We start from the raw sequence: 19,137 nt of genomic DNA, 5'->3' as shown, positions 1-19,137 counted from the left end.
AAAATGGTGGAAAAGGAATGCAGTTACTAAAACGATTAATTTTTAATTTAGTCTATTTGGAATACAAAAATTCTAACTCCAAAATGAACACCGAGAAAAATATTGTCAAGTCGATCCACCCGCCTACTAAGATCATGCTATAAAATGTGCAGGCAAGAAATGCCAAAATTGAATCACCCCTCGCAGTTTTATAGCCAGCGTAAAAAAGCTGGATTCTCTCGTTGATTATTCGTTGCTTGATTTTTTTACGGCTGGCTTGCAGGGCCTGATACCAACCCCCTAGATTACCGGAGGACTATTCCCCCTAAATGTTCGGAGGGCCATATTGCACAGTTTACCTTAGGCTGTGACCATTTACCAGTTCGTTTAACTTTTAGTTAAAATTTAACATTTCGATAATTATTTTCCCCTCCCGCGGTCGACCCATTTGAGCTTTGACAGTCGAGTAGTTATTTCAGAACAAAGTTGACAGATGGTTAGTTATTCTCAAATTCACGGGAGCAGAAAATAACTTTCGAACTGTCAAGTTTAACCATGCTCCAGAGGGTTTTTTTTCTAACCGGAGGGGAAATAACTATCGAGCTGTCAAATTTCAACTAGAAGTTAAACGAACTGGTGAAATGGTTCACAGCCTTAGAGTCCTTCTCTGATGGCACTCGGACGATGACCAGCCACCCCTGACATGGGGAACAAACGCTGTTGCGAGCCGCTCCTAACATGGAGTACAGACGCTCCAGGTTTGCAGACGCAAATGCAAACCCCCCCTTCCCTGTCAGCATACGACCAGAGTTCCCACCAGGATTGGTTACCCTGGGATAGGAGTTGCAAGGCAAGAGGCTAAAGAACACACAAAGGGGTCTATGTTATTCCTGCAGGTACGCGAGGTACCAATGGTACGCCATGCCCACTGCCCAGCCATTTACCGTGCCAAATAAATTATGTATCGATTTAAGAATGACTTTGAAAATCGCACAAAATTGCATCGAAAACAGCGAAAAACGTTTTTAAACGTTTTTAACGATTTTTTAGCGAAAAATTACAGAAAATATATAAAGAGAAGCATTTTTATCCATTTTCTATAATGGGCCTTTGCATGCTATAAAACGTTTGACTTTTACTGTGCGCCCTGTTTTCAAGTTGCCCGTAAGAGAGAGCGAGACAGCACCAAAATACGGCGCACAGTAAAAGTCAAAAGAACAAAAGAATTTATGGCACGTACACGGAGAAATCAGACTACCTAAAAAATTAGTTCTTTTTACTCAAATTTGGGTAAACAGCATTTAGTTTTTACCCACGGTTGGGTTGTTTTGCTTCTCTCACAACAGCAATGTTATCAAAAACAGAGAGAGACGCACCGACCCAGCGTCGAAGTTCAATGGAATAAGTAAAATTTGGGTTCTTTCGAGTTTACCTAACGTTAAGTTGTTTTAACCCATCACGGAGACTTCGAAAGCTAACGCTGGGTAATTTTTTTTTGCACTGAGTTGTTTATTTTGCTGCTGTCAAAGGGGAACAACCTAATGATAGGTATATATCAGTTAACCCAAATTTAGGTTATCCCACGAAAGAGACGAATTGCGTCAAAAGAAGTCAAAGTTGGGTTGATTTGCAGCTCCATGTACAGAGGCTCATAGAGTGAAAAAAGCATTCTAAAACACATCGTTCGTCAAAATCAAGGGTCATGCGTTTTGCCCCCTGTCATGTCTACCTATCTCAAGTGATATGCCTTATAACTCTGGTACCTTTTACTTGTTCGTACCTACGGAATTTCTAAGCTATAAATACTGGCTACCGTAGGGACAGAGGGGAGACTTCCCGAACTGTGGACTGATTAACATATTATTTTATTCTTTATTTGCAGGATATAAAAGTGGCGACGAGGATCATGGAAACGTGTGTTGACGATTATCGTTTTTCTTTGAGGTGGCGAGTTTGCCAATTTTATTTATTTGATTGTGGTGAAATTACCAATTTTATTTATTTGATTGTGGTGAAATTACCAATTTTATTTATTTGATTGTGGTGAAATTACCAATTTGAGTTGAACTAAATTGTTCTTCAGAGCTGACGAAATTGTCGTGTATTGTGAACATAGTTGTTCTTTTGTGAAGCGATTGCTATATTGAGATGAACGAAATTGTTCTTTAGTGTTGACGAAGTTGTCAAATTTAATGTTGAGCAGAGCAGTATGAATCCAATGATTTGAATGTTATAGTATGAAATAAATACTTTGAAGTTACAGTTGTGGAATTTGTTGGATATATTTTCGATTGTTCGTTGTTGTAATGTGAAGGCGGCATTTTAAAGAGTTGTTAGAAAGTTTCTAAAGGGGAAAGGACTGTCATGTCTACCTATCTCAAGTGATATGCCTTATAACTCTGGTACCTTTTACTTGTTCGTACCTACGGAATTTCTAAGCTATAAATACTGGCTACCGTAGGGACAGAGGGGAGACTTCCCGAACTGTGGACTGATTAACATATTATTTTATTCTTTATTTGCAGGATATAAAACCCCCTATGGGCAACTACTCCCAATTCCGCTACAAACACACGATCAATCTTACACAAGTCGATTTCCGCAGAATGAAAACGTATATGGATGCTTGTTTGACTTCATTTGAGCTGTCGAGCAACGTCAGTCAAACAAAGAAGTGAATGCTCGGCAGTAATTCTGTTTATGTTTGCTTTCTCACAGCAAAAAAAAAACAATGTTGTGACAGTTCTCACAGCAAACAAAGAAAATTGTGTCAACAATGCATCACTACGCAGGCAATTGGATTGGTCTATAGATGAATATATTGTGATGTAGAACTTGGGATTGGCTTCTTCAAATGGATAGGGTAACGTTAGATGATTTATTCTTTTATTGAATTTTCTTCTTTGCCGCTCAAAATGCGGGCAGTGTTTACTTAAAATGACATCCGGATCAACATCTAGTGAACAATTGTTAATCAGATTAACATTGTAATGAATGTGCTGCAAAATCGTTGGTTTTTACAAACACGGCCCGCAATTAAGGTTCTCTTCTCGTTGGAATTTGCAGCGTGATGTCATCGTAAATTAGTTCGACGCGGCGAAGTTAGTTACCGCACGTTGATTAACCCATATTTCAACGGTATACAGTAGGTATATTACGGTTGTTAAGAAAATTTTCCGGTTTGCGGTAGCCGCAGAGTTCTACCGCAGCTGTCAAAGTTCTACCGCAGGCTTTGAAATCATTCCATCATTGAAGCAAACAATTCAATCATAGTATGCTTGAAAGAGAAAACGCTATGAAAAATAGCAACAAACAACGATCATCAAGACGGTATCCAAGGTATCATTGAAGCCTACTGATGATTTACCAGTGCAAATCAGTGATGTGACAGCTGCGGTAGCTTTTCGTTGAACCGTAAAACGGAAAGTTTTCCCTAAAATTGCAATATATTTGCTTTTATATGTATGCATTTTTCTACATACACCAGTTTTTCATCAATTTCGATTGACGAAGTGAACTTTTTAGTTGCCTACAAAAGATATTGCATTGCCAACAATAATAAAAGTTTCTCGAAATATCGATTATTTTTTTAGCAATATGTAATATTGTGAATAGCGAAAATAAAGTGTGAACAGGTGGATCTCAGGTATCGCCTGCTATTTTTCTTGCGTCATGATGAATATAATTGCATTTCAAAAAGTTCAACTGCATAGACTGCCGAGAATATGTAAACTGACTAGTTTTTCCCTAATTTTTTATACAGCTGTAATTACCATTATGGAATAATAAATAAACATGCATGTGAAGTGTTAGTTTGTATTCTAACATACACATAGCGATTACAAATGTTCATAAAAAATGACTACTCAATGCTGCTCCAAATAATTTCAAACTTCCCTGTAAACTCGAACTGCCCCAATCAGTGTACGATGGAAACGCATGGTCGTACAACACCATAAACATATCAATAGGCGAGTGGGTTGGTATCGCCCGTCTCGTTGCGCAGACCGAATCGCGCCGCTCAGGCCTGTCGTCAGCCCACTCGGAAAAACTGAATGAATGTGTGTACTATCACTCTACTGCTCCCGTATGGTTCCTACGTAGGGGAATATGGTAACAATCAGGTACTAGTCCATATTATGGATCATTAGTAGGAACTGCTAATATTCAGTATTAGGAATCAGGAACCAAGAAACATGATTTCCAATGATGAATTCATACTAAATCTAAGCGTACGACATTTTTTTATGCTAAATCCTTTGAATTGTATCACCTGTGGGAGCTTATGAATGCTGACAGCACTTTCTACAGAAAATGACTTCATATTAAGTAGATGAAAAACCGAATTTAGTACAATAATATTTAATTCCACTAGAGTTTGTATCTTTTGACAGATACGCGTATTCTGACCTCAACTGTAAGGCCGTCTTCAGTGTCTTGTACTAGACTTTGTCTTGATAACTTTGTAATACCAACGACACAAATCGTCAAAGTGGCATTTTGGACCATTTTACCCTATTGCTAGCACTAGATCTCCGACCTCCTGCGGACCAAAAAGAGAGAAAAACGGCCTGCCATCACCAACCAACTGCCGGTAGGAGTTTTCCTCACTGCGCCCACCATCTCCTACACTCGTAGATCAGGTTAGGATCGATGAGGAAAACCTCAGCAGATGGGGGCAGCCAGAGGAAGGAAAGTCTGTTTTGATTTTCCCTTTTGAATCGGTATTTTCGGCATGATTTTCTACTAGATCTAGTCTTAGCTCAACTCGCGCCCCGTCGCGACGTGTGTAGTAAGTCTGCAAAAAGACACGATCGTTGAATCGACAGGTCCGGTGTCCGTCTCCGCGAGCCAACAGCAAAACCTTTTTCAGCTCGAAAAACCGTCCTGAGTGATTGCCTTTTATGGCAATCTTCCCATCTTCGCAACATTGGGAGGTTCCGAAAATAGAACCCGCGGATCGGATGCAACGTGTTCGTGATAATATGTAAACGTGCTTTGAGTTCTACGTATAGAGTTCCGTTATAGATTTCGAGTTCTTGCGAGACGAGACAATTTGTTGCAATTCGTGCGGGTGAATGCATTGCCCGGTTTCAGTGAAAATTCGAACTTTGCCAAAAATTCCTGCCCGATGATTGTATCGGAAATGTTGCCAGAGCTCCTTCTTTCGGGTAAATGAAGAGCGTAGATAGTTTTAGGAAAATCGCTATTTTTATGTATATTTTAGAATATTGCCATTCGAATCGATAGACTGACGCCCCCGGGAGGCTTGAATGAGATATCTATTTGTGATGTTGTAAACGAAGCGTGTGTGTGTGTAGCACAGTTGATTTTGTGAAAATGATATTCTGATTTGAGAGGGACGCGTTAGAAGCAGTTTGAGACTTTAAGGTGGTGGGACACTGTCACCCAAAGGAAGTGATTTCTTAGAATCGACCAATACAGCCTTGAGAGCGAAAGTAATTTGAATATGAGCTTATTCAAACAGGTCGTCGTTGGATGAATCATGTGGAAACAGACATTACATCTTGGGTTACATGCATATTTAGAAGGCATATGAAATATGTAACGTTGCATAAAAATCTACCATCTACGATTTTGATGCATATAGTTATGTCACGCAAATATATGTTACGAAGTATCCAAAATGTAGATAGAACAGTAAAATGCTGAATATTTCATCAAGTACTCAAATATTTCAAGAGGTGTTGAGAATTTCTTAGGATTAAGTTGAAAATTGCCTTTGATTTAAGTCACGCCTCGAAATTTCAATTAAAATCTTGATCGCTAGCGAATAGCCAATCAATCAATTTTTCAGCATGAACTGATTTCTGGTTTAATAGATTTGTGTTCTTGATGATTTGAGATATGGATTCAACTTGAACTCAGATGTTGAAAATGCAGTTTTGTTTTGCAATCGCTGTTAACCGTTAACTTTACTTCGAATTGAAATTGTGTTAATGCCGAATTGAGTTATTTATCTTTCCGGATGTTATGCGTTTATCCGCTGTAAGTCATTCCACTAGTACTGTGAACATTATGTATAGCTATTTCACATGTGTTGTACAAAACTCAACAAAGCTTAAAAAGAAAACGCTGCAGCGTGGCAATTGAAAAGTTTCCGATTTGATAAACAGATGATGATGAAGGATATTCGAAATTGTCTCCGTTTTCATTTCCTGGTTTTTATATTGGAATCCATCAATAAAACCTAAGTATAGTGCTAGCTGAATACACTCCTGTGCTTAAGTTTGGGTTCACCCCCTCTAAAACATACAAAAGTGTTCAGTCCATATCTCTGTAATTATGCGTCGAATTGAAACTCTCTTAGCCGCGTTCGAAAGGCAAAGAGTTAGTATTACTTCGTATGTATTTTTCCAAGAACATTTTTTAAATTTTGTATACTAATTTTTTACTTAAAGTTGTGACATTTTTCTAAAAACACTCTGAATAAACATAGTTAATTTCTTCAGCATTGGATCGACCAAAGTTTTAAAACAAGGTTTTAAATTTAGAATTAGAATCGTAATCATATATTCTTTAAAGAGTACTCACAAAATTTTTGCGGAAAAATCTGAAAACTATTTAAAACCAATGAAACAGTCAATCAAGTCATCGTGCAGTTTGGGTTCACCCCTCAGTATCGTGCAAAAGTTTGGGTTCAGCAAATTTTGCACGATTTGCATCATACTGAGAGGTGAACCTAAACTTTTGCACGATGACTTGAATGACTGTTTCATTGATTTTGAATAGTTTTCAGATTTTTTCGCTAAAATTTCATGAGTACTCTTTCAAAAATATAAGATTACGATTCTAATAACACCTTGTTTTAAAATTTTGGTCGATTCAATGCTGAAGAAATTATCTATGTTTTTTCAAAGTGTTTTTTGAAAAATGTCACCTATTTAAGTAAAAATTTAGTACACAAAATTCAAAAAAAGTTTTTGGATAAATACATTCGAAATAAGACTAACTCTTTGCCTTTCGAATGCGGCTAAGAGTGTTTCAATTGAACGCGTAATCACAGAGATGTGGACTGAACACTTTTGTATGTTTTTGAGGGGGTTAACCCAAACTTTTGCACGGGAGTGTAAGTACTAGCAGTACGACTACAAAACTGTCGTCTCGGGCCGATTTAAAGGTTAATTTTGTACTAACATTGAACGCATCTGAATAATAGGCCAATTCATGAGCAACAAAACTTAAATAGTAGTTTACACAACAAGTTGCAGAATGATTATTTTTACAACACGAATCGTACATTTATCCAACGAGGCTTGCAATTTCGCGGAAGACCACTTGAGGGAATCAGAAATCATGTCGGAATGCATTCACCTTTATGTTACAATTTCTGAAAAAAAATCTTGAGTAATAATTAAAAATAGTTGCGTAATGAGAAAGTGTTGCGCAATAAATCATTACAGTAATGTTTTCAGTTGCGTAATTCACCATACTGCATAATTCAGTGCAGTAAAGTAGGCCGTTTCATGACAGATTGGCGTGATTGAAAACAGCCTAAACGTTGAGAAATTGCAAAGAACTCTGTATATCCATTCTAGAATACCCATATCAATAGAATGCATGAGCTCATTGAGCATAATGATGACTACAATTCGTAGTGGCCAACTTCTTTCTTGACCAAAACAATCGAAATTGAACCAAAAGACATACTTTGAGAGTGAATGCATGCTTACCATCCGCAATGCGTGTTTCGTTTTTTTTTATCAAGTAAATAATAGCGTCGGCCAAGTCTTTAAATAAACTTAATTCTAAATAATTATAATAATTATAATAAAAATAAAAATAAAATAATAATAATAATAATAATAATAATAATAATAATAATAATAATAATAATAATAATAATAATAATAATAATAATAATAATAATAATAATAATAATAATAATAATAATAATAATAATAATAATAATAATAATAATAATAATAATAATAATAATAATAATAATAATAATAATAATAATAATAATAATAATAATAATAATAATAATAATAATAATAATAATAATAATAATAATAATAATAATAATAATAATAATAATAATAATAATAATAATAATAATAATAATAATAATAATAATAATAATAATAATAATAATAATAATAATAATAATAATAATAATAATAATAATAATAATAATAACAATAATAATAATAATAATAATAATAATAATAATAATAATAATAATAATAATAATAATAACGGCGAGCAGCGGCGCTTGAACCAAGCTATTAAGCACTGTAATTGGAGGAAATGCCAATGCAGAACCCGTAGCTTCCGGGAATGAAAGCAAACCCAACAATGGAGACACGATCAATGAGGAATAGAAGAATGCGATCGCCCGAGGAGGGAGCCCCTACTGGAGCTGGTCCTGGGACGGGGGACAGAGCGAGCGGCCAGCGGCTGGAAGAGGATAATGTGCAAGAGCGGCCTTCCAGTCAACGGGCACAGCCCGTACCGCGAACGCGAAACAGAAACGGCAGCAGCAGAAATCACCAAGGCCATGCTGCACCTACCGATGTTGCTGTGGCTGATAGACGTCAGTCACTCACGTTGGCAGGCGGCCGACGGCAGCGGATCATGTGGACGAGGGAGATGAATATGTATGTGATTCGCTGCTACTATGTCTGCACAAGGATGGAGACGGACATGTCTGGCAGATCAGGGATGCTGGAGATGTTCAACGAGCGATTTCCTCGCTTTGCGCGCCAGCTTGACTTGAACAAGCTGTACACACGGCAGCGTGCAATTATGTCTCATAATATGCTCACCGCTGCAGAAGTGGAGTACATCAAGCTGGAAGTGCAGAGGGAGATAGGAGAGGAGGGGACAAGATCGAGCGATACGTCGAGAAGGAGCTCTGTTGGGCTGGATGCACCGATCACGAGTGAGAGTCGTGATTCACCTGCACCCACTGCTCCAGGACCGACAGCGGATATGCAACGACAGCAATTACGAGACGAACTAGCACTCCATATGGGCACAGCAGTTACGCAGTTCCGTGGGACAGACCCCATGTCCCGGCACCGGATACCAAAGCTGCGGTATTCCTACCGGCTGACGAGTGCAGTAAGCATCCTAAATCAGGATATTTTGCCACAGTACTTGGAAGCCGTGGAGAACCTTGAGGATCTGCAGTTTATCGTGTATTCAGCTGCAATAGCTGTAGTTAAGACGTTGGGATTGCGAACGCGCCCGCAAGGAGAAGATGGCACACGCCCCAACGCACAGAAACCCGTATGGATGCGACGCCTTGAGAGCCGAATCGCAACACTGCGATCAAAGGTTGGTCGATTAACACAGTACAAGCAGGGGAATCGATCAACGAGGCTGGTTCGTCATGTTGCTGAAATTGTTAGGCCCGCAGAGCTCCGAGATCTCAGAGAAATCGACATTACTGAGATCCTCGACACCCATGTACAGCGGTTGTGTGCTCTTGCGAAACGATTGCGACGTTATGGAGAATGTTCGAAGCGGAAGGAACAAAACCGGATGTTCAACATAAACGAGAGGGAGTTCTACAACCGCATCCGAAATGACAAGGTCGACTTTGGCGAGGGACTTCCAGAGATTGGCGACGTTACACAATTTTGGGCCAATTTATGGGAGAACCCCACCGAACACAACGGCGATGGGATGTGGTTAGCAGAAGAAGAGAGACAATGTGATGGAATTGGAGACATGACCGCGGTCGTGGTAACCGCTCAGGATATACGTGAAGCTACCCGGTATACCAGGAATTGGGCTGCACCAGGACCTGATTTTGTGCACAATTTTTGGTATAAAAAACTCACAACGATCCATGGGCGGATGGCGGAATGCTTCAATACGGTACTAGGAGACCCCACGCAGCTACCGGAATTCATCACCAGGGGTGTCACATTTCTTCTGCCAAAGGACCAACACACAGCTGACCCAGCGAAGTACAGACCAATAACGTGCCTTTCAAGTCTGTATAAAGTGCTATCGTCGGTAATAGCGAGGAGGGTGCAAGCCCATTGCGACGCCAACAACGTGATGACCGAGGAACAGAAAGGGTGTCGCAGAAACACGCAAGGCTGCAAAGATCAGGTCATCGTAGATGCAGTCATTGTAGGGCAAGCTACCCAAAAGCAAAGGAACCTGAGTATGGCGTACATCGACTACAAAAAGGCATACGACTCAGTACCGCACTCGTACCTTCTCAAGGTACTGCAGTTGTATAAGGTAGACAGGAACGTCATCAGGCTGATGCAACACGCGATGGGGATGTGGAGCACATCCCTACACATTACCGACGGTACAGCTGTGTTACGGTCCAGGACTCTCAGCATCAGGAGGGGGATTTTTCAAGGCGATACCTTTAGTCCGCTGTGGTTTTGCCTGGCCATGAACCCCCTCAGCAAAGCACTCAACCAATGCAACTATGGCTACCAACTGAAAAGTGGGGAAAGGAGCACAAGAGTTACCCACACCTTCTATATGGACGACCTGAAGCTATTTGCGGAATCAGTGCAGAGGCTGCATCAGCTGTTGCAGCTAGTTACGACATTCAGTAACGACATCCGGATGGAGTTTGGTATTGACAAATGCAGGTCAATTCATCTACGTCGGGGTCAAGTTATGGATGCCAGCTGTTTCCGCGTCAACGAGCAGGAGGAGATTCGGAATATGGTTGAAGGCGAAACGTATAAATACCTTGGATTCCTGCAACTTAGAGGTATTCGCCACACGATGATCAAGAAGGAGCTGCAGGAAAAGTTTTTATCACGTGTCAACTGTATTCTGAAGAGCTTTCTGTCTGCCGGCAACAAGGTGAAGGCGATCAACACGTTTGCTGTGCCCCTGTTGACGTATAGTTTCGGGGTGGTAAAGTGGACCAAGACTGACTTGGAGGCGATAGAACGAGCAGTACGAGTGGCGTTCACCAAGCACCGAATACGCCACCCAAAATCGTCCATTGAGAGAGTCACCCTGCCACGTGCAGCAGGAGGAAGAGGCGTCACCGATATCCAGGCACTATGTGTCTCCCAGATCCAGCAGCTGCGGGCATATTTCGTAGAAAGCCAGAACCGCCACGAAATTTACCGCACTGTATGCGAAGCTGACCACGGCTTCAGCGCCCTGCATCTGGCGCAGGAGGATTACCAGCTGAACTGCGACATCAAAATTGTCGATGAGATGATCGCAATGTGGAAGCAGAAGGAGTTGCATGGAACGCACCCCCATCAACTGGAGCTCGAGCACATCGATAAGGTGGCGTCAAACACGTGGCTGGTGCGGGGTGACCTTCTCAGAAACAGAAGGTTTCATGGTAGCCATCCAGGACCGGGTAATTGCGACGAAGAACTATCGGCACTACATATTGCACGAAGACGTGGAGGACCGCTGTAGGAAGTGCAATTCAGTAGGGGAGACTATCGAGCATGTCGTTGCCGGCTGTTCAGTACTAGCTGGATCAGCCTACCTCGATCGTCACAACGAAGTTGCCAAGATTGTGCATCAACAGCTTGCCCTTAAGCACAACTTGGTGGATCGATTTGTGCCCTACTACAAGTACCTGCCTGACCCGGTTCTGGAAAATAGTTGCATAAAGCTGTACTGGGATCGCGAGATCATAACGGACGTTCTAATCCGTGCCAACCGCCCCGACATTGTAGTCTACGACAAAAGGATGAAATGAGTTACACTCATCGACATCGCTGTACCGCTGGACCACAATGTCCAATCAACGTTCTCTAACAAGATAGCGAAGTACCACGACTTGGCGGAGGAGTTGAAGCAGATGTGGCACCTAGAGGACGTCCGTATAGTTCCGGTAGTCCTCTCAGCGACCGGAATTGTCCCGAAATCTCTCCTAAGGTCCCTAGACGAGCTGGAATTGAAGAAGGACCTACACAGCATCCAAAAAGCGGTGATTCTTGGAACCTGCAGCATAGTTAGACGGTTCCTGAACCACCACAACTGAGAAGCTCATCCAGCAGACTCATTAGGATAAGTAAAACCGACCAATGAGATCCACAGAGCCTAATCCCCTTTGGCATACAGATTGCCCGGGGTAGGTGAAAGTTTCCAGCATTTTTTTGCTGAGAAGTGCCAAAACTCTATAATAATAATAATAATAATAATAATAATAATAATAATAATAATAATAATAATAATAATAATAATAATAATAATAATAACAATAATAATAATAATAATAATAATAATAATAATAATAATAATAATAATAATAATAAATAGGTGGGAGCTCAGGCAACATAACTCCTGGGCGTCCATGAAAAACCACCATCTTGAGTAGGTGGGAGCTTGAGGTAAAATATCCTGGGCGTCCATGTAAAACCACCCTCGGCGAGCAGCGGCGCTTGAACCAAGCTATTAAGCACTGTAATTGGAGGAAATGCCAATGCAGAACCCGTAGCTTCCGGGAATGAAAGCAAACCCAGCAATGGAGACACGATCAATGAGGAATAGAAGAATGCGATCGCCCGAGGAGGGAGCCCCTACTGGAGCTGGTCCTGGGACGGGGGACAGAGCGAGCGGCCAGCGGCTGGAAGAGGATAATGTGCAAGAGCGGCCTTCCAGTCAACGGGCACAGCCCGTACCGCGAACGCGAAACAGAAACGGCAGCAGCAGAAATCACCAAGGCCATGCTGCACCTACCGATGTTGCTGTGGCTGATAGACGTCAGTCACTCACGTTGGCAGGCGGCCGACGGCAGCGGATCATGTGGACGAGGGAGATGAATATGTATGTGATTCGCTGCTACTATGTCTGCACAAGGATGGAGACGGACATGTCTGGCAGATCAGGGATGCTGGAGATGTTCAACGAGCGATTTCCTCGCTTTGCGCGCCAGCTTGACTTGAACAAGCTGTACACACGGCAGCGTGCAATTATGTCTCATAATATGCTCACCGCTGCAGAAGTGGAGTACATCAAGCTGGAAGTGCAGAGGGAGATAGGAGAGGAGGGGACAAGATCGAGCGATACGTCGAGAAGGAGCTCTGTTGGGCTGGATGCACCGATCACGAGTGAGAGTCGTGATTCACCTGCACCCACTGCTCCAGGACCGACAGCGGATATGCAACGACAGCAATTACGAGACGAACTAGCACTCCATATGGGCACAGCAGTTACGCAGTTCCGTGGGACAGACCCCATGTCCCGGCACCGGATACCAAAGCTGCGGTATTCCTACCGGCTGACGAGTGCAGTAAGCATCCTAAATCAGGATATTTTGCCACAGTACTTGGAAGCCGTGGAGAACCTTGAGGATCTGCAGTTTATCGTGTATTCAGCTGCAATAGCTGTAGTTAAGACGTTGGGATTGCGAACGCGCCCGCAAGGAGAAGATGGCACACGCCCCAACGCACAGAAACCCGTATGGATGCGACGCCTTGAGAGCCGAATCGCAACACTGCGATCAAAGGTTGGTCGATTAACACAGTACAAGCAGGGGAATCGATCAACGAGGCTGGTTCGTCATGTTGCTGAAATTGTTAGGCCCGCAGAGCTCCGAGATCTCAGAGAAGTCGACATTACTGAGATCCTCGACACCCATGTACAGCGGTTGAGTGCTCTTGCGAAACGATTGCGACGTTATGGAGAATGTTCGAAGCGGAAGGAACAAAACCGGATGTTCAACATAAACGAGAGGGAGTTCTACAACCGCATCCGAAATGACAAGGTCGACTTTGGCGAGGGACTTCCAGAGATTGGCGACGTTACACAATTTTGGGCCAATTTATGGGAGAACCCCACCGAACACAACGGCGATGGGATGTGGTTAGCAGAAGAAGAGAGACAATGCGATGGAATTGGAGACATGACCGCGGTCGTGGTAACCGCTCAGGATATACGTGAAGCTACCCGGTATACCAGGAATTGGGCTGCACCAGGACCTGATTTTGTGCACAATTTTTGGTATAAAAAACTCACAACGATCCATGGGCGGATGGCGGAATGCTTCAATACGGTACTAGGAGACCCCACGCAGCTACCGGAATTCATCACCAGGGGTGTCACATTTCTTCTGCCAAAGGACCAACACACAGCTGACCCAGCGAAGTACAGACCAATAACGTGCCTTTCAAGTCTGTATAAAGTGCTATCGTCGGTAATAGCGAGGAGGGTGCAAGCCCATTGCGACGCCAACAACGTGATGACCGAGGAACAGAAAGGGTGTCGCAGAAACACGCAAGGCTGCAAAGATCAGGTCATCGTAGATGCAGTCATTGTAGGGCAAGCTACCCAAAAGCAAAGGAACCTGAGTATGGCGACCTGGCTGCTTGGTCGTTCATAGAAGTTAATATTCAATGTTATCTTCTTTTCCAAGCAGCCTAGATAGCCGTGTAGTGTCGGTAGTGGTTGTCTCAACTGGCTAAGAATAACACTACGGATTGCCTGATCCTGTAGTAAAAATCTACTAATCAGGTAACCCCAATCCCAAGGTGTGATGCGACCCGTGCTGATGGATGAATGGTTGAGGGGGTTTAAAATATGCTCAATCGCTAACGGAGCCTGGAGAGCACCAGGGCGAACTCTCCAGTATGTAGCTCTTACTGCATTAGGGCGGGGCAATGATGCAGCGGACCGTCTTTCCCCAGCGACTCGTGGGACCAAAAATGAGTGCAAATAAGCAAACCAAAATAAAAGGTGTCGACTGCCTCCCTCAGTTCGAAAAAGGCCTCTCCCAGTCGGACGAAACGGAAACAGAGAATGCTTTTGGTAAGCTTGGACTGACCGAAGATGAGCTTCTCAGTAGTTCGCATGAAAACATGAAAACCGACCTCCCTCTGACACTCCCGAACGACCCAGGACTCCATCCTTCGGTTGAACCAATGGACGACGAAGAGGATGGAATTACAGTCACAATAAACTTGACAGGATCGCAGCCATCAATCACAGGATCGAACGTCACCTCGGGTCCTATTGATGGGAAGACCGATCAACATCCAACAGATGACGCGAACAAACAAAAACCTACTGGCACCAAAAAGATCACTCGGAGCCAAAGGAAGCAGCTAAAAGCACTCCGACAAAGTGGCTTAAGCCGCCCTGAGGCCCTATCCAGAATCACGGGGGGTGAGGCTATGGTGTCAACTCCTTCGAAACGCACTCGGCAGGACCTTGACAAGTCTACAAATGCTGAAGAAGAACATAAGCAGAAACGGATGAAACAACACCTGAATCCGAGAAAGCGCGTTGGGCAACAGGAAACCAACAGCTCAACAGCCTCGACGATCAACAAACCCCCACCAGAAGATAAAAAACAGACTAGTCTAAGCTACGGTGGAATTACCAGTCGCAGGAGAGTCGGAATAATCCCAAAAGACTTCCCCACGACCCAACTTTCAACGACTCAGCTGGACGTTCTCCAGGAGGCACTGCTGCTTCGGATTGAACAACAACGGAACGCGACAATGAAGCCCAAGTTCTCTAACCTTATCTACAAGTCTGGCCATATGGTTCTTATTTGTAAGGATCAGGAGACTGCGGAATGGGTAAAGGAGATAACACCTGCATTAAATCCCCTGGAAGGCGTTGAGTTGGTTGCAATGGATGAGGATAAGATTCAACGTCCAGAACTGATTCGAGCCTTCTTCCCTCAAAGCGCACAATACACCGATGATCGTATCAAAGCTCTCATCGAGAGTCAGAACGATCTGATTACCAACAACTGGCGTGTCATGCAACGGCTCACTCCTAACAACAAGCATGTGGTGTGGGTCTTTAATGTAGATGGACCGTCCATGGAAAAACTCATTCAATCCAAGTTCATCCTCAACTACCGCTTTGGAGAAATACAGTTGAGGAAAGTAAAGAGCACAACCCCAAACTCCAATGACAATCCAACTGGACAGCCGACCCAAGAGAAATCTGAGGAGGCCTCTAGTAGCATCCCACAACCAACTCCCACCATACAGGCTAGCTTGTCTTCCTCTGATGGAAAAGATGCATGTTTGATCTCACTTCCTGGCCCAAGCGGTGTCACATCAATGGCTCCCAATAAGGGCAGTGGAAATGTCAAAAGTGTAAAATTGACCACAGGGGATAAGCCAGCAGGCCTAGGTAAGGGAAAGGACATAAACCAAAATCTAAGACATCCCCCAAAATCAAAAGTTGATGATCCGCAACATCCAAAGAAGGACGGCAAACGTCCGGAAAATGCGGAATGCCTCAGCAATGATTAAAATCCTCCAAGTGAATCTCCATCATGCTCAGTGCGCAACAGATGTGCTTTGCAGGAGATTCACAAAAGAACACCTTTCCGTGGCACTGATTCAAGAGCCATGGGTCAACAAAACTCGAATACAAGGTATTCAACTAAACTCGTATAGGTTGGTATATGATGACAGCCAGCTCTCTCCCAGAGCAGCTATTCTAATACGCAATGATACTAAATGTTTTCCAATTACAGAATTCATCAAAAGGGACATCGTGGCGGTCAGGATGGAGGTTTCTACTGCTAGGGGCAGTACTGAGATCATTATGGTTTCAGCGTATTTCCCTGGCGACGCAGAAGACATTCCTCCTCCAGAGATGGCTGCTCTTGTCTCTTACAGTCAAAAACACAACATCCCCTTCGTCATCGGTTGTGACGCCAATGCTCATCACCTTGTATGGGGAAGTACAAACTCAAATATCAGAGGTGAGCATCTTTTGCAGTTTCTTTCCTCCAAAAATATTGACATATGCAATGTCGGTGATAAGCCTACATTTGAAAACATTTTACGACAAGAAGTCCTTGATCTGACTTTATGCAGTCAATCCATCTCGGATAAAATAAAAAACTGGCATGTTTCTAATGAAATATCTATGTCAGACCATAAACATATAGTCTTCGAGTGGGAAGGGGGTCTAATGATTCAAAAGTCGTTTAAAGATCCCAAGAAAACTGATTGGGAAACCTACTCAGCTATTCTCCGTTCTGAAGACTATATAATAGAGCCGAATATTCAGACTATTATACAGTTAGAAGCAGCTTCGGATTCTATTAAAAACAAAATTCTAAATGCTTATCAAGAGAGCTGTCCGATCAAAACAGTAAGTTCGAACAGAGATGTTCCATGGTGGAATTTCAACCTTGATAAACTCAGAAAAACTGCTCGGAAGGAATTCAACCGAGCCAAACGCACTTCTGATTGGAGTCTATACCGAAAGGCTCTGACAGAGTATAACAAAGAAATGAGACGAGCAAAACGGAAATCATGGGTTCTCATGTGTGAAAGCATTGAGAAAACTCCCGTAGCTGCTCGACTTCATAAAACTCTTTCGAAGGATCACTCCAATGGTTTGGGAAGTCTTCAAAGGACTGACGGTTCACTCACTGTGGAACCTCGTGAAACACTGAGTGAAATGCTAAGAGTTCACTTTCCTGATTCAATCCCACAAACGAGTCTAAATGCTGAAGGTGCCAGACTTGACGTCTCAGTTCCACACGGGTTCCTATCAGGGGACTCAGGAGCAAAAAGGGACGCAATAAAGGTTGCCAAAGAAGCTTTTACTCGCGATAGGGTTGTTAGGGCAGTGAGATCTTTCGAGCCATTCAAATCTGCTGGCATGGATGGAATCTTCCCAGCGCTTATCCAAAAAGAGGAAGAGACACTGATTCCACACATGGTAGAGATTTTTAAGGCAAGTTTAGTTCTGGGACACATTCCAAATGATTGGCGTCAAGTTCGAGTTGTCTTTATTCCAAAATCAGGAAAAAAGGACAAAACCAACCCTAAAGCATTCCGACCGATAAGCCTATCCTCGGTAATGCTTAAAATCATGGAGAAGGTATTATGCGAGTATATAGATTCTAAATTTATGAAAACTATGCCTCTTTCTAAATCCCAATTTGCTTATCAAAGCGGAAAATCAACGGTCTCAGCACTGCACACGCTAGTGAACAAGATCGAGAAAACCTTTAATGCAAAAGAAATCGCTCTTATAGCATTTCTTGATATTGAGGGCGCGTTCGATAACGCTTCTTATTCGTCTATAGGTTCGGCAATGTTGAGGAGAAACTTCGACCCATGCATTGCAACCTGGGTACATGCTATGCTAGCAAATCGACAGATCTCATCTGAGCTGAGTGATTCGCGCATTACTGTAATGGCTACAAGGGGATGCCCTCAAGGGGGAGTACTCTCTCCCTTATTGTGGTCATTAGTAGTGGACGAACTGCTAGATAGCTTAGAAAGAAGGGGTTTTGAAGTTGTTGGATACGCAGATGACGTAGTCATTATTGTACGAGGCAAATTTGACAGCGTTATTTCATCAAGGATGCAAATTGCTCTTAATCACACACTCTCCTGGTGTCAAAAAGAGAAACTAGGAATAAACCCTTCAAAAACAACAATTGTACCGTTCACAAAAAGACGAAAGGTACAACTCCACCCTCTTTTCTTGAACCAAATACAATTAGTTTACTCAAATGAGGTCAAGTATCTTGGCATCACACTTGACGCAAAACTAAATTGGAACACCCATCTTCAAACAATCACAAATAAAGGTCTCAATTCACTCTGGGTTTGCTCAAAGACCTGTGGTAAAACATGGGGTCTAAAACCCAGTATGATCATGTGGATCTATAAAACAATCGTTCGGCCTAGAATATCCTATGCGTCCCTTGTTTGGTGGCCTAAGACAAAGGAAGCTACGGCTAGAGCTAAGCTGAACAAAATTCAACGTACTGCCTGTATTGCCATAACCGGTGCAGTTCGTAGTACCCCCTCGTTTGCCCTAGATGCTATACTCAATCTGCCCCAGCTGGATCAATTCATAAAGCTGGATGCTGAGAAAAGTGCTCTTCGGCTAAAACGATCAACAGTCTTACTGTCAGGGGACTTAACAGGTCACCTCAGTATATTAAACGAATTTTCGATAAATCCTATTGTTGAAAAATGTAGTGACTGGATGGAAAAAGTGGTAAACTATGACTCGCCATTCACGGTGGTCTTTCCTTCTCGTGAGGAATGGGAAGGAGGTGGACCCACCATTTCACCGGGATCTATTAAATTCTACACAGATGGTTCAAAAATGAATAATTTGACAGGGTCTGGAGTATACGGACCGAAAACCAAAATCTCTGTCTCTCTTGGACAGTGGCCTACAGTATTTCAAGCAGAAGTCTATGCAATCAAGGAATGTGCGCAGCTGTGT

The 19,137-nt window shown here is 42.6% G+C and overlaps 1 protein-coding gene across 3 annotated transcripts in view; it reads left to right on the top strand.

The window, feature by feature from the left end:
- Positions 1–19,137, top strand: part of LOC110678059 (serine/arginine repetitive matrix protein 2) — a 76,831-nt gene that overhangs the window by 37,481 nt on the left and 20,213 nt on the right. The window contains exon 1 of one of the 3 annotated variants that reach the window (XM_021850587.1): positions 4,734–5,150. The exons of 1 other annotated variant lie outside the window; for it this stretch is intronic. In XM_021850587.1, coding sequence (XP_021706279.1) covers positions 5,111–5,150 — 40 coding nt within the window. In that variant the 5' untranslated portion in view covers positions 4,734–5,110. Of the gene's footprint in view, positions 1–4,733; positions 5,151–19,137 lie in introns of those variants that run through there. One more of the 3 variants, XM_021850584.1, reaches the window with a different exon arrangement.

The sequence above is a fragment of the Aedes aegypti genome, chromosome 3 (genome assembly GCF_002204515.2).
Source record: "Aedes aegypti strain LVP_AGWG chromosome 3, AaegL5.0 Primary Assembly, whole genome shotgun sequence".
NCBI classification, from domain to species: Eukaryota; Metazoa; Arthropoda; class Insecta; order Diptera; family Culicidae; genus Aedes; species Aedes aegypti.
Note: the sequence above shows the minus strand (reverse complement) of the source record. Positions and strands in the feature narration are given on the sequence as shown.